Below are 15,712 nucleotides of genomic sequence, written 5' to 3' on the forward strand. Positions count from 1 at the left end.
GTGCCCATTGACTCCTTTTAAGGCTACGGTGTAATTTTATCTAATCGCTTAAAGTACGTTCCTGCTGAGCCCACTGAAACCTAACTTGTCTTCAGTGACGAATTCTTTGTACATAAAATTCAACTTCCTGAGATTTTCAGCATTTCTCAGTATATAAACATGCCTTCTAACGTTTTCATTTTCATTAATTCGCAAGCTACCTTCAACAAATCTGTTCTTTATTATTTTTTCAGTGAAGAGCTGGGTCCATACCTTCGAATTTGGAAATATCTGTATTGACAGTTGTTGTATTAGCCTGTTTGATTTCTGGCCTTTGGAAACATTGGCCCACCTGGCCCTGCGGTGGCTTTCTGTTTTCTTTAACTTTAATCTTGTACGCAATTTCTGATTATAAACACTGCACGTTCATCGTAGGATTATTAGAAGAAGGTAATGAGCAAAACGAAAATTGATCTTAACTCTTGGTGTTTGGTATGTGTTTTTCAACCTTTTCCTCTCTACGCACGCTTAGACACGGGTAGTGTGTGTGTGTGTGTGTGTGTGTGTGTGTGTGCACGTGATACACCACGCGTTACATTTTGTGTTTGCTTTTTCCGCCTAATGCGTTGTAAAAATGTTCCCGTGAACAATAAATGTATTTCTCCACCATTATTGTCAGTGAGCACGTAACACTCCATAGCAGAGATGGTATTGGAAGTTGTTCACCCAGTCCTCTACTGGACAGACACGTTACCGCCTGTTATAAACAGCACTGTAAACATCTTTTGAGCTCGGGTGTTGTGTACGTCCTTAGTTATTTCCTTAGGATAAATCCCTAAAATGAAAATTGCTTGGCCCAAACGATTTGTGCATTTTTCAGGCTTTTGGTGAGTACTTCAGGCGTTTGGTAAAGGGTCAGAGGGCTGCCCCGTTAGCTGTGTTCGCAGCGGCCCCGGTGACTGGTGGAGGCCCGGGCCTCTGGCTCCCTGCCGCCCTGGGCACCGGCCGCCAGCACACGCCGAGGAGCCCTTCTCCATGCTGGCGCCCGCCGGTCTGGTGAGCTGTTCTGGGCTGTCTCTCTTGAGTTAACCGCCTGGGCTTAACGCGAACTTCTGAAGCACAGTTCTTTTTTGTTAGAAAAAGAAAATCTAGAAACTGTGCAAGTTGAAGGCACAATAAGAGAGAGAACGTAATGAACGTTTTGTCTGCTTGGTAAGCACCGGCTCACGGAAGACGAGGACCATCCGGGCGGTCGGCGTTTGCCGGCAGTTTCCTTCCCCATCCACCCTGTGGCTTTAGGGGACAGTCAGGGGTACGTGTCGATGATGACCCAGGCTGGAGGATGCCTTGAGGATACATGGCCGAACCGATAGACTCTCGCAGCTCATGCAGGGCATAAAACACGTCAGTCCTTCGGGGCTGTAGGAATGAGCTGGCGGGACGCCTTGTCTTTCGTGGTAACAGGCCCGTGGGGTGGAGTGACTGGAATGACCAGCTACTGATTCTTAAGTTTTCTTCCTGGTACTGGTGGCTCACCTGGTGGATCATCTAGGCCGTGGGCTTCGCGTTTTGGTCCGCTGGTTTGTGATGCCAGAGGTCCAGCCCTTCCTCCAAAGGCTGTGATGGCACACGGAGACTTAGAATCGGTCCGTTTTGCTACTTGCTAGTAAATAAGGCAACACATTCACCACGGAGAAATATCGAAGCTCACAGCATCAGTATTTTAAAATCATTTCTGAGTTCATGTTTATTCATCTTCTTTCTAAATTTTTATCATAAAAGGTAAAGAAATCTATGTTTTCCAACCTGTTAGATGAACATACTGCCTTTTCTAAATCCATTGGAAACTTGTAATTTTGTGCCTTTGGTATTTCCGTGCCACAGATAGTCTTTTTAAAACAAAAAAAAATTTTTAATGTTTGTTTCTGATAGAGGCAGAGCACGAGTGGGGGAGGAGCAGAGAGCGAGGGAGACAGAGAATCTGAAGCAGCCTCCAGGCTCCGAGCTGTCAGCACAGAGCCCGACACGGGTCTCAGAGCCACAAACTGTGAGATCACGATCTGAACCGATGTTGGATGCTTAACTGACTGAGTCCCCCCACTGGGTGCCCCCAGATAGTCTTTTTGTAGGGAAATTGTATCATACCTACATGTTAAGCCATATTCTTTAAGCTTTTATTTAACTGATTACTTCTAAACCCTGCTCTTGAGGAGCTCGCGGCCTAGGGCCCAGGGGGAGAGACGGAGCTATGGAGAGGGAGTGTATACTGCGCGACACTCACCGCCGGGGTAGTGGGGTCACAGGGCAGCGGGGGAGAGGTTCCGGGAGGACGTGCGTCGGCCGAGCCGGATTTGGAAGGGTGAACGGGAGTGTGCTGGATGAAGAGAGAGTAGAGCTCGAGACGTTGGGTGGGCTTGGCTAGGAATAGTGAGAAGGGCTGGGCAGCCAGCCCGGGGCAGGCCGCAACGACCCTCGTGTGCCATGTCAGTAACTCTGAGTGCTGTCCTGTCAGGTACGGGGGACCGGCGACGTTTGTGAAGTGGGCAGTGCGAGTGAGGCTTGGGAGCTGATTGTGTGGGGATCGCCTTACCTTCCAGGGGGCCCTGGAGGCCGGATCTGAGACGACTCATCATATACCCCCGCCCGCTGCCGGGGTTCTGCAGCACTCGCTGCTCCTGTGGTGCTAAACCAGTTCACGATGAAACCTTCTCCTAATCTGGCTTCTCAGCATCTGCCTGGTGGTTGCCAGCGGTTAACGAAGGAAGGAAGTAGGGGCGGAAGCAGTTGGGCTGCGTGCTGTGCTCGGAGAGTGTTTTCCAGACCGTCCGTTCGTGTCTCTGCAGGTGTGTCGTGCTCTCCGACCCCTTGAAGGACTCTTCTCGAACTCAGGAATCCTGGAATGCCTTCCTGACCAAACTCAGGACCTCACTTCTTATGTCTTTTACCAAAAACTTGGGCAAGTTTGAGGACGACATGAGGACGTTGAGGGAGAAGAGGACGGAGCCAGGCTGGAGCTTCTGTGACTATTTCATGGTCCAGGTATGGGACTAAGTATAGAACTAGACGCTTCCGTCTTCTCTTCCTTTATAAATAAGGCAGGCTTTTTGTGGTCGCTCGTATCGGCATAGTTTTTAAAACCAAGAGACAAGGTAGTAGCTAACAGATGTTTCCATCTTTGGGCTCATGAAGCAGATCAGAGGTGGTCTCCTGGGTCATTCTGCCATCAGCTCTCCTGCTCAGCATCTATCTGTTTTCGAGAGGGCCTTGTCCCTCAGAGTGATTTTGGTTTTGTTAGTATCTCGGGCCTTCTGGGGTATCCGCCATGGAAGTGTCTCAGGCAGAGGGGCCCTCGCCGTGGTGTTGATCCTGAGGACAAAGATGCCTACTGCCTGCATGGCACCGATTACATCAGGGCTCCCCGGGGACATTTATTTCCTCTGTAGCTTTGATTTATTATTATTATTTTTTTTAATGTTAATTTATTTTTGACAGACAGAGCATGAGCGGGGGAGGGGCAGGGAGAGAGGGAGACACAGAATCCGAAGCAGGCTCCGGGCTCTGAGCTGTGAGCACAGAGCCCGACGCGGGGCTCAAACTCATAAACCGTGAGACCATGACCTGAGCCGAAGTCAGACGCTCAACCGACTGAGCCACCCAGGCGCCCCTGTAGTTTTGACTTATAATCTGGGGTTCTGATAAAGGCTAGTTTCCAGTGAACCTTTCTAACACTGCAAAGAGTGACAGGAACGTGGCCCTTAGGTTTCCTTATTCTTGTTCACCATGTTGAGACAAAAAAAATTTTCATATTTAAATTGCACTTGTGTGTTAATTACTGAAGAAATAATGCACTTTGAACAAATAAAAGACCAATTCTGATTAGAAATTTTGATGTTTATCTCTGACTCTATTGCTTATATCTTAGTGGTATTTGGGTGATCGGGCGCACATGAGGGAATTACGTGTGTTCATGTTCACGGGATGAGTGACCTGTTACCGACCTTTCCGATGGCCTTGTCACTTCGCCTTTCAAGTGTATCTACACTTGATTTCTAAGAGTTATAAACCTGGAGGGGGAGAATCTAGGTGGACCCAATGGTGTCGGATTGGACTCTGAGATACCATTGTGAACCCATGGTGGGATGGATGGATGGATGGATGGATGGATGGATGGATGGACGGACGGACGGACGGACGGACGGACAGGTGGATGGATAGATCAGGAATATAGATCCGTGTGTGTGAGGATCGTACGTACGCTTGTATTTCCTCGCCCCGTCCTCTGACAGGGCCTGGAGAAAAGATGACTTCCCGGTAGCGGTAAACCCACTTAGTGCTAATAAGGTCTTAGATTCTAAATTCCGTTCTGAAAAAGTGCCAGGGCTTCTGGGAGCAGTGGTTGATCCTCGGGCCGGTGTAGTCCTGCGGGGGCCTCGTGCTGTCAGCTTGGAGCCTGACTTGGGACTCGGACCCACGGCCGTGAGATCATGACCTGAGCTGAAAACAAGAGTCGGCGGCTCCACCGACTGACCCCCTGGGCACGCCCTGCCTGAGCGTCACTCTTAGCGCCGCAGGCTTTTCTCCGTTGTAATCTTTACTGGCTACACATTGTTTCAAAAAGCCGACTGACATGTTTGCTTTTTTAAAAACTTTTGTTTGGATCACCAGGAGGAACTGGCCTTTGTATTTGAGATGCTGCAGCAATTTGAAGATGCCCTCGTACAGTATGATGAACTGGACGCCCTGTTTTCTCAGTACGTCGTCAACTTTGGTGCTGGGGGTGAGTAGTGAACTTGTGGAAGCAAACTCGAGTCTCAGCATAGTTTTCCTCACTTTTGAGTAGTCTGCAGGCTGCCATTATTTAGCCATGATTTGTTCCCCCAATAATTAAATCACCGTTTGTTGCTTTGTGCAAATTACATAGGATGCATTTTTGTGGTTCTAATAGGAAGTGAGACGAGAATTGAGAATTGGTCGTTTTCATTGTTAGAAGAATCTTAAATAAAAGCATTTGAGGAGGAGGTATTTTTGTTAGGTATAGAGAGTCATCTCTACAACTTGCAGCTGCCTGGGTATGCTTCCGATGCTGTGCCTCCTTGCCAGCCTAGGAGTGGGCCTCCTGTACCGCGTTGACAAGTTGTCTTCGTAACATTTGGGTGCTCGTTGCAGAGTTTTAAACGACACCACTGTAATGAGTGCTCGCTGCTCTTTTAAAATTTTAAAGTCTTGAGTTATTTTGGAAGTGCAAGATTAGCACAGCGAGACCACGTACAGAGAAGAACGTTGATCATTCTCACTGTTTTTTGGTTGATAACTTGCTTTGCTGGAAATGGCATCATACATATCACGTGGACGTTTGTCCGTAGCTTGTCGCGCTTAGTAACAGCCCTCTGTGGGCATCGTCCCAAGTTAGCGCGTGAGGTTTTGAGCTGTTGCTATCACTAGCTGCATCATGCCGTGCAGTGTTTATCTGAGCGCCCCTCGGCGTGGGACATCTGGGTTGTCCCCAGTCCCGCCGCCACAAACAATGTGGTGCCAGACATCTTTGTCGGGCGTCCCGAGAGAACCCTGATACGGTGTGTGACGAAAGGAGTGATTTCAGGGAACCGCGGTGTCTGCTAGAAAACCTGTAGGACGATGAGGTACCGGGACAGCCCGCTGAAGCCCCGGGCACTGGCTTTCTTCTAGAAACGACGAACGCCACCCATTCGTTCTCTCTCAAACCCAAGTTTGGGAGGTTCAGGTTTGGATCTCTTACTTTGCTGAAACACAAATGTAAGCATAGCCAGAGCAAAATATTTACTAATTACATTTAAAAATTTTGAGAAGAGGTAAAATTACATTTTATGTATCCATATCATACACGTTTAAATATCTTACATATCTCTTTGAGCATATTTCACATAAAATCCTTGTCCTCTTAGTTTTAAAATAAATGTGGGACCAATTAAAATCCGAAAGTAAGCCTGGACCAAGTTGTGCAGCTCAATGATAAGACTGTTCATTTTTGTTCACTGATTTAGTGGATGCTTATTGAGATCTGTGTATGTACCAGGTGCTGTTCTGAATGTAATAGGGAACAAAACAAAACCCCTTCCTTCATGGGGTTGACGAAGGGGAAGCATAAATAACTTACGGTGGGAAAATAAATAGCTTGAAGTCAGACAGTGTGATAATGAGAATAAATAACTTGACGTCAGGCAGTGTAATGGGCGCGGGCCGCAGGAGGGGTTGTGGGTGAAGGGGCAGAGTGTGACGCTAGGTGCTGGGTGATCTCGGACAGTGTGGTCCTGGAGGCCGTCTGAGGAGGCGGCACCGGCACAGAGGCCCGAGTGGAATGTGAGAGGCAGCCAGGGGAATGCTAGGCAGGGGGCCGGCCGAGGGGCCTGCTGGTGGAGGCTCCCGGGGGGGTGGGGGGGGCACCTCCCTGAGTGTGCACTTGGACAGCTCTGTGTAAATCCCGGTCAGTGAAGGATGCTGTTGTAAGTTGGCACTCGAGATGTTTACTAACGTCAGCGTGCCGACACGGAGTCATACCCGGTGGGGACATAGCATGAAATGGTATAACCGCTCTCTTTTGGAGTGAGTGAATAGATTCAATTTTTGCCATATGGATTGAATGGCTAGTTATCGTGGGCTCTTATGCTTACTTTAAGACCGTGTTTGAGTCTGGGGCTGTCCGTGAGAATTGGGGAGCCTCGTTGGAAGGTTTTGACAGGCAAGAATTTTTACCTTCTGCCCCCCACTACTACTTCTTCTTTGTGCCTCCTGTCCTTCCCCAGGAGCGTGATTTAGGTAGCTGACACGGTTGAGTTAGAGACAGGCGTGAGGCTCAAGGATGGGTGAAAATGGGTGAGGGAGACGGAACAGACAGCACGGTCACGTGAACGGGCCGCTCTCGGCGCCCGGGCAGAGGGGAGCCGGCACAGCGTGCCCCAGCCCAGGCCTCGTGCCTTCTCCCGGAGCTGGCCGAGCGCGGAGCCTGGGCCTCCCTGACCCCGAGCCCGGCAGTCTCCCGTTGCCTCCCGACCTGCTCGTGACCCCCTGGGTGCGGGACGCCGGTGTGCCTCGTGGCCCGGGCGCGCTGCCTTGTGCCTGTCATCAGTTGCTGAGTACCGGGCGGGCCGCGGGCCGTCACTACCCGGTCCGCGCGTCTCTAGACTGGTTCCGTGCCAACGCTGAGGGGGCGGACCGGTGGTGAGGGGGCGACCGGTTGTTCAGCTGCCCGTCGGTACCCGGGGTCCCGCAGCCCCGAGCGAGAACCTCGGTGAGGTGAAGTGATGTGTCGTCAGCGCCTTTCATGATGTGTGTCTGTTTAGATGGTGCCAACTGGCTGACTTTTTTCTGCCAGCCGGTGAAGAGCTGGAACGGACTGATCCTCCGAAAGCCCATAGACATGGAGAAGCGGGAGTTGATACAGAGGCAGGAAGCCACCCTGTTGGACCTGCGCAGTTACCTGTTCTCTCGCCAGTGCACCTTGCTCCTCTTCCTGCAGAGGCCGTGGGAGGTGGCCCAGCGCGCCCTGGAGCTGCTGCACGGCTGCGTGCAGGAGCTGAAGCTCCTGGAAGTGAGTCCCCTGTTCCCCGTTTCCCCGCTGCCTTATTGTTCAAACACAGGACTCCGAGCCCCAACCCCAGGCATCGAACCGTTGGTGCCTGACGGAAGAGTTTTCTTTTTTTTCTGAACGTTCTTAATTTTTAGCGTACCGTTTGTTCCCCTTTACGTGAATTAACCGTTCAAAAGTGTCATTTCCGCTCTCAACGCGGTGGAGTTCGTGTGGCCCGAAGCAAGGTGTTTCTTCATATAAGTTTTTCAGGTGCCTTTGGCTTATTCTGGGGGTCAGGGCCGGGGGGCGGAGGGGGCGGGCTGGCCTTCCCTGAGAAGGAGAGCTCACCTGGCGGACACGCAGTGTTAGGTTTTGTAGGTGGACCTCCGTCTTACTGCAGGACCGTCTTTTTGTCTTGCACGTGAAAACACGGGTAGCACCGTGAGGGACGCACACCGGCTGTGCCACGTGCGTCAGCAGCACGGTGTCTTGGCCAGGTACGTCGTGAATGCGCGTGCGCATGTGCGGGTGAGTGGGGGAGACCAGGCAGTGAGGCTTGACGCTGTGCGTCGCTAGTGAGGCGTCTGCCTTGAAGGATGGCCTCCCTCCAGGCCCGCTGCGCTCGCCCACGGCCCACGGACCCAGACACGTTGCAGTGAAGTAAAGGGAACTTTATTGACGGTCTCGTGGGGGGTGGGGGGGGGTCTTCACCTTTTTTGTTTCTTTGCCCGGAAAAAGGCACACATGCACATATAGAATCTTGCACACAATTTCAGAGGATTCGTAGACACCCCCACCCCACCCCACCCCGTTCCCCGGTTAAGAACTAAGTGAGTGTTCGAACTGCATCTTACAAATGAGGAAAGTGGGCCTGGAAATGGTTAGACTTACCCAGTAACACAACCAGTCTCAGCATCAGACCCTCCACGCCAGACTCGCGTTCTTTCTGTCACACCCCTGCCAGCGTGTCGAGGGCCGCAGTTATAAGAGGTCCTGGCGTATAATTGTACTGCATGAGCCGAACCATGGTGGAGTGTCTTTCGTTATACGGTGACTTGGATCCTGTGTATCCTAGAATGCTAAGTAATAGCCTTAACACTTAGTTTGAATAATCTTAATTTAAACAATTTTTTTTTACCCAAATGAAATTATTTTAGTTGATTTCTAAAGGAGAAATGCTTAGCCTAGCTGAGCTACAAACTCAGGAATGTAAGAATTTGTATCAAATTATTTTTCTTGCCTAGATACCTAATCGAGCAAATGAGGGAAATAGCATTTTCCACCTTGAAATGATACTCTTTTGGCTTCGTCTAACCACATAGACTTGGGTGATCTGCTTTGGCCTCTCCGATCTGACCGTACAGACCAGGGGGCCGTGAAGTAACCGTTCATTAATTGGACAGGGCTGTCTGTGTTCGTGTGCCTAGATACTTCACCTGATTCCGAGATTTTGTCACCTTTAGCGGACGGGGGGTGGGGGGGTGGGAAGCAGGGTGTGTGGGAGAGGCCACGCAGTTCACGCTCAGTACCTTCAAAGCGATGACCCCAGGAGGGTTATTAGGAAGCACTGTCTACGGCACAGCGCACGGGTGGGAAACCGCGGAGGGTGGTGCAGCCAGTCTCTAGTGCTGGTTCCCCTCCTGTCACAAACCGAAGGATTTAAGAATCTGTCCGAGAGGCTTTCTCTCGCCTTAGGAAATTGACTGGTCCCAGCACGGCCAGTCTGGCGGGAGAGGAGACACTGGGAGAGTGGTGAGGGCTGCTGGCCCTGCAGGGAGGGAGCCGGGCCCCTGCGGCCCCGTCCTTACACCTTCTGGAAGCTGGAGGGCGGGGGAGCCTGCGGAAGCGTTAAGTACAGCTCCCTGGATCTGGGAGGCCTGCCCGGGGACACCAGCACAGGGTAGGCATGGGGGGACCATTTCCTCAGATGCCGGCTCCCAGGTGTCCTGGTCCCACCACGGATCCCTTCTTGTCCCGACGCACCAAATGGGGCCAGTGGGCTACATGGGGACGTGCACGGTGGCCCGCTCTTCCGTGGCCCTGCCGCCCACCCCAGCTCGTCTCCCGAGCGCTGTGATACTTCTGGCTGTGGCAGGAGTACGCAGAAATGGGGCACCCTTCCGGCTGGAAAGAGGCACGTGAGCAGCAGGTGGCTTGGGCTCTGTTCGGAGCCGCTCCTGGCTCGGGGTTGGCAAGTCAGCCGGAAGCGGTAGGATTCTGCAGGCTCTCGTCCTCCCCGTGCAGGTGCCCCGAGGGCTTGGCACACGCTTGGTGTCGTGTTGTGCACTTCACATCCCTTGTGGTAATGTTTCCGCTCCCTTCTTTCCTGAGTAAAGTGGTCATCGTCATCGACCGTTCCTCCGGGGGAGGCCGTCCCCCGCTTTCAATCACGTTGATTGCACTTGGCACCTCTCCGGGTCTGCCGTGTCCTGCTTGCTCTGCGTGGACCACAGCTGGATTCGGGGTGGGGACACACACCCCACTGTCCGCTTTCCCTTTCTCCATGCTGGCGACCCACCTTCTCGTTCCCTCTTCTCCGCGTGCCGGGCCATCCCTTGGCGTCCCCAGCGCACGAGGGCCATGGACAGTAGCTGGGCCCTGGAAGTGTGGCCTGCCGGTTAAACCGTGTGGGGCCCAGAGCTGCCGACCTCCTCTGTCGACTCCGCTCGTCCCACAGCTGAGCCTGCGCAGTCCTCACGCAGCACCTGCTCTCACGTGTGGTCAGCCGTCCGCTTGTAGCTGTCCGCTGGGAGCTTCCCTTTGTCCCCTGTCCTGTCCCAGCAATTTGGCCATAATCTCGTCATCAGGTGTCCTTGTGAGGGTCGGCTTTGGGGAAGACAGTCTAGCATAGGCTGGGAGGGGGGGCTCTGGAGCCAGACTGTCTGTGCTTGGACCCCACCTACCCCTCCCCGCCGGAGACCTTGACTCACTTACCCCTCAGAGCTCCCCTTTTCCATCTGTGAGATGGAGGCAGACCCGTAGCTGCCATTCGGGTGGTGAGGACTCAAGAGGTGACGCACATCCAGGGAGCAGAGCCGCAGCGCCTGCGTGTGTCAGCCCTTCGGACACAACTTGTCATCTCAGCCTCTCTCTGTAGGTTGGTTTTGGGTGAGGGAGAACACTGTTAGGTCCCGAGTAACAGTTTTTCCATTGGCAGTTACCTAGAAAAGTTTACTCTTTGGGTTTCTTTTAAGTTTTTGTAGAAACTTTCAAAATCCCAAAGACCCCCAAATTATTTACGTTTTCTGTACATTTAATTCTACTCTAAAAAATAGACTCAGTTCCCGGTGTCTGGGATAGCTTTTTGGTGGGGTGTTTCTCGCATCCGTGTCAGTGGCCAGTGCGGAGCTGTGGCTCTGACCCCAGCCGAGGGGGCTTGCGATGGTGCCGTGTGCGGAGGGAGAGGCCGGGGACCCGGCCAGCTTGCAGGCTGGGCCCGTGCGTGGTTCTTTTGGGGTTAGGCCGCTTTTGTGAAGTCTGTTAAGCCTAAGCATTACAGCCTGTTTGTGCATTTCCAATTACGACATTTCTTTAGCAGAAGACGCTAGTATGTTTGCCTTTGTGATTTGTAAAACATGTCCTCGTAACAACCGCCTGGTTGATTTTAGCCATTGATGTAAAGTATCTTCTTTGAGAGTCGGAGTCCGTGCGGTGGCCAGATGCCGTGGGAGCAAGCCCCCACCTCTGTCATGGGACCTGGCGTCCCACATCACGGGTGCCGGTGAAGAGCCTGGGCCAGCTCTCGTTCAAAACGTGTACAGCTGGGGATTGGGCCTGCCCTGTGAGCTCTGAGGGATCGAGAGGGAGCATCCCTAAAGTATGCCAGTGCTGCGCGAGTTCAGATGACGCTTTCACAGGGTTTCTCTTTTTTTTGTACAACATTGAAAAAGATTTTCTCTCCGTTTACCAAAAGTTGAATATATTCTCTATATAAATTTGGAAGGTAAAGATAAACATACAGAAGAAAATGTCACCTGATGGCAGGAGGTTTCCTTTCCGATCTACGGCCTTTCTGTCTACAGAGGAATGGAGTTGTTTAATCAGTCCTATTTTGAACATTTGAATTGCTCAGAATTATTTGCAATTGTGTCAGTGTGTATTCTCATCCATTTATCTTTACATGATGTATTCATGCAAGTGGACTTGCCCTTTCAAGGACACGTGTTTTTACAGCTTTTAGTGTGCATTGTAGAACTGCCTTCCAGAAAGATCCTCCCATTTTTCAGTTAACAGAGCAGTTCCTATTTCCCTGCATTTTTGGTAAGAAAAAAAGTAATAACGTGCAGATATTTTAGTGTTTACCAAATTATAAGTGAGAATATAAGGAAGATATTTTCTAGAAGGCCGTTATACATTTGTTACAATGACTGCCCAAATGATTTTTTTAAAAACGTGTCCTCCATGGGGCGCCTGGATGGCTCAGTCGGTGAAGCGTCTGATTTTGGCTCAAGTCGGGATCTCAGGGTACATGGGTTCGAGCCATCCAGGGCTCCATGCTGACAGCTCAGAGCCTGGAGCCTGCTTCGGATTCTGTGTCTTCCTCTCTCTCTGCCCTCCCCTGCTCACGCTTTTTCTCTCTGTCTCTCTCTCTCTTTCAAAAAATAAACGTTGAAAGAAAAGTTATGCATTAAAAAATAATAATAAAGTAAATAAAAACGTGTCCCCCTCAGTACCGATTTGTCTTTTGTTGGGTTCGGTTCTGATTATGGTCCCAGGGTAGGCCAGGAAGGCTCGGGATCCCAGAAGAGTGACCTGGTCTAGAGACTGGCCGGAGCCATGCACAAGAGCCCAGTCATGGCCAGTCTGCCGGTTTGCGAGCGGGGGCCACGTGTGCTAGAAGCTTCCACATTAAACTGGATGGAACAGAAAAGGCGTGCCTTCCAGGCTGGCCCCTAGGATTGGCACCCCGAGGTTCGGGCTCAGCAGAGGGCAGAAGCAGAGGTGGAGCTGAGGGGTGGAGCTCCGGGTCGTTGAGTGTGTGCTGCTCCAGGCGCTCCGCGGGGCCCCTCCGTGGACAGGTGGAGTTGTTGCGTGACCGTGAGTCACGTGGACCTGAGCTGGCCGAGCAGCAGGAGCGGACGGGAGGACAGGTAAATGCCAGAGGTGTTGCCGAGGAAGAACCAGTGAGGGTTGGTGGCTCTCGGGAAAAGAGAAGAGGGGCTGCCAAGAGTCCTTCGGGAATCGGTCGATGGCTGCAGGGCACGGGGGTAAACACAGGGTGGGGGGTAGGGCGCGCAGATGAGGAAGAACTCGGGAGACCCGCGCCCGAGGGCACTGAGCCAGCCAGGTGAGCAGAGCATCAGAGATCGGTGTCACCAGGCTGTCGGGGCGGGAGGAGTGTCAAGGCCGCAGAGGCCGCACCTCTGCACGGCTGCCTCAGTTCAGTTCGGCAAACCCAACCGGCGCCTGCTGTGTGCTAGGGAAGATTTCTAGAGGTGGCCTTGTACGAGCTGGGTTGAAAAGGACTCTTCCATTCAGCAGGCACTCCTTGAGCACCTGGGCTGTGCCGGGCAAGCATTGTTCTGGGCGCTGCATTTTCAGCAGAGAGCAAGATAGACCAAACCCCATCCCTGGGAGCCTGCTTTCAATAGAAGGAGTAGACCGAGTGAGAATTTGCCAGGCGGATGTGGCCTGTGGCGGCAGATACGAGCACGTGTGAGGCAGAGAAAGTTTTACTGAAGGAACTCGAAAGGAGCACGGTCTTGCTGGAACCTAAGGGACGAGGCAGGCCTTGTCGGGAAGGCTGCAGAGGTACTAGAAGCTGGGTTTTGAGGAGATTATGGAAGTATTTGTATGTCATCCTGAAGCCTGGGCTTTGTTCCATAGTGCAGTAAGGAGTCGCTGCAGAGCCATGGAAGGTGAGGGACCTGGTGGGGCAGAGGGCAGGGGGAGGCCAGCGATTAGATGGAGCGGGGAGGAGAGCCAGGGACTGAGGGCGTAATCCGGTGGGGAGGACAGGGTTCGGAACTAGAGCACTTGGGGCACATTTAAAAAAAATTTTTTTTGAGTTTGAGAGAGAGAGCGAGCGAGCACATGAGCGGGGAAGGGGCAGAGAGAGAGAGAATCTCAAGCAGCCTCCGTGCTCTTAGCGCAGAGCCCAACACGGGGCTCACACCCACAAACCGTGAGATCATGACCTGAGCCGAAATCAAGAATCGTTTAACTGAGCCACCCAGGTGATCCCATCGGGGCACATTTTGTTTGTTTGTTTATTTATGTTTATTTTTGAGAGAGAGAGAGAGACTGTGTGAGTGGAGGAGGGGCAGAGAGAGAGGGAGACACAGAATCCGAAGCAGGCTCCAGGCTCTGAGCTGTCAGTGTGGAGCCCTGCGTGGGGCTCAACTCAAGAACCGTGAGATCACGATCTGAGCCAAAGCCAGACGTTTAACCGACTGAGCCACCGAGGCGCCCCTGGGGTATATTTTAAATAAATGGATTCAAGAAAAGTCATTCTGTGTGCCTACTAAATACATGTGGAGATAAATCTTGATCTCCTACCGCACACAAGTAATCCCAGGTGGAGTTTTGGTCTAAGCACGAAAGGTGAAACAAGGGAGCTTCTGGAAGATAGCATGGGAGAACGTCTCCATGGCCTGGAGGCCGGCAGGTATTTCTTACCCAGGACTGCAGAAGAGTGACAGGCCGGACTGCACGGAGATCACAACTTCTCTCCTACGTGCGTGTGAACGCCCAGCATCGAGCGAGTGAAGAGGCCGCGGAGTTGAACCCCGTGGGTTATGCGGTCAGGACCGGCTCTGGCCCGGATGCAGAGCCCCTGCAAATCAGCGAAAAAAGACTGACAGATCAGTAGAAAAATAGGCTGAAGAAGATACCCAAATGGCCGAAAAGCATACGGAGAGGTACTTCATCTCCTTCATCACAGTAAAAGCAGACTGGTGGCAGAGAGATGCCCACACGTGGCCGGGTGGGACCCGGTGCCTCCCTGGGGAGAGCTGTGCTGTGCGGCACTGCCTGCCAGGGCGAAACACACACGCACCCCGGGACCCAGCCGGCCGCCCCCGGCGTCTGCACACACACGGACGCACGGACACACAGACGTGCGTGCCCCAGGAGATGAGCGCAGAAATGCTCGTGGTAGCAGGATTCGGAATTGCCGGAAACGAAGTCACCCGGATGTCCGTCACGTACAAGGGACACAGTCGTGCTCTGTTTGGGCAGTGGACTAGCAGACAGCAGCGAAAACAGATGGACTTGGACACGAGAGCAAAACAAGTCACACGCGGAGGAACATGTACGTTTTAAATCCGTGTGTACAACGTTCAGATTAAGCAAAAGCAGTCTGCTGTGAAGCGTCTCACCAGGGATGGGTTTGCAAAGGGGATGGCAACCGGCGGGGCTGGCGGGGGGCCGGGGGGGGGGAGGGGGGGCACTGCACGTGTGATTCTCCAGCAGGGGGTGGGCACGCTGGGGTGCTTAGGATGCTATGTTTTTAGTGTTTGGTCTTAGAAAAAATGTAAGTTTAACAAGAATAAAAAGAATGCCTTTAACTTGAGGCTTAGAAAATGGTAAAACAGCTCTTGGGTTAGTAATAACAGCAGTACAAGGAAAGGGGGGACTTCAGGAAACTAAAGAAGAAACACAGGTATCCCCGATTTTCCCAAGTTTGCTTTACAGAGGGCTTGTCTTGGTACCTGTTCTCACCGACCAGGAGAAGTCTCGGAGAGGCTTCCTGCTTTTAGGGAAGAAAACGTGAGAAGCATCCAGTCTGTTCTGCAGGGGCCGTAGCCGAGGCGGCGTGCACCTGCGCCGCCCCGGGACCTGCACGCAGTTCCGCAGCCTCCAGCCGCCGCAGCTCTGAGCCGTGTCCCTGAGCGCTGGGCTTGATCGTGACCGATTTTGTGCACGTTAGCAAAACGGGTCTTGGGGAGCAGAAGAGCCTAAGAGGTGGTTTTGGGGTCTGGAAACGCTCGAAAACTTTTCTACGTAAATTAGGGGTAACTGCATGTTCACTTTATGCCATTTAGGACTTGCCGAAGGCTTCATGGGAGCGCTGTGCCTGCGGATAGTGGGTGACACCTGTATTAAGAAATCAGTTTTTTTTTTTTTTTTTTTAATTTTTTTTTTTTCAACGTTTATTTATTTTTGGGACAGAGAGAGACAGAGCATGAACGGGGGAGGGGCAGAGAGAGAGGGAGACACAGAATCGGAAACAGGCTCCAGGCTCTGAGC

At 52.2% G+C, this 15,712-nt stretch overlaps 1 protein-coding gene across 4 annotated transcripts in view; it reads left to right on the forward strand.

Moving 5' to 3' along the window:
• TRAPPC10 (trafficking protein particle complex subunit 10) overlaps window positions 1–15,712 on the forward strand; it is an 87,756-nt gene that overhangs the window by 35,843 nt on the left and 36,201 nt on the right. For all 4 annotated transcript variants that reach the window (XM_086676098.1, XM_086676097.1, XM_086676100.1 and 1 more), the window contains 3 exons: window positions 2,823–3,018; window positions 4,645–4,756; window positions 7,296–7,543. In XM_086676098.1, the coding sequence (XP_086532224.1) occupies window positions 2,823–3,018; window positions 4,645–4,756; window positions 7,296–7,543 (556 nt within the window). The remainder of the gene's footprint in view (window positions 1–2,822; window positions 3,019–4,644; window positions 4,757–7,295; window positions 7,544–15,712) is intronic.

The sequence above is a fragment of the Puma concolor genome, chromosome C2 (assembly GCF_028749965.1).
Source record: "Puma concolor isolate L17-30 chromosome C2, mPumCon1.1.hap2, whole genome shotgun sequence".
Taxonomy (NCBI): domain Eukaryota; kingdom Metazoa; phylum Chordata; class Mammalia; order Carnivora; family Felidae; genus Puma; species Puma concolor.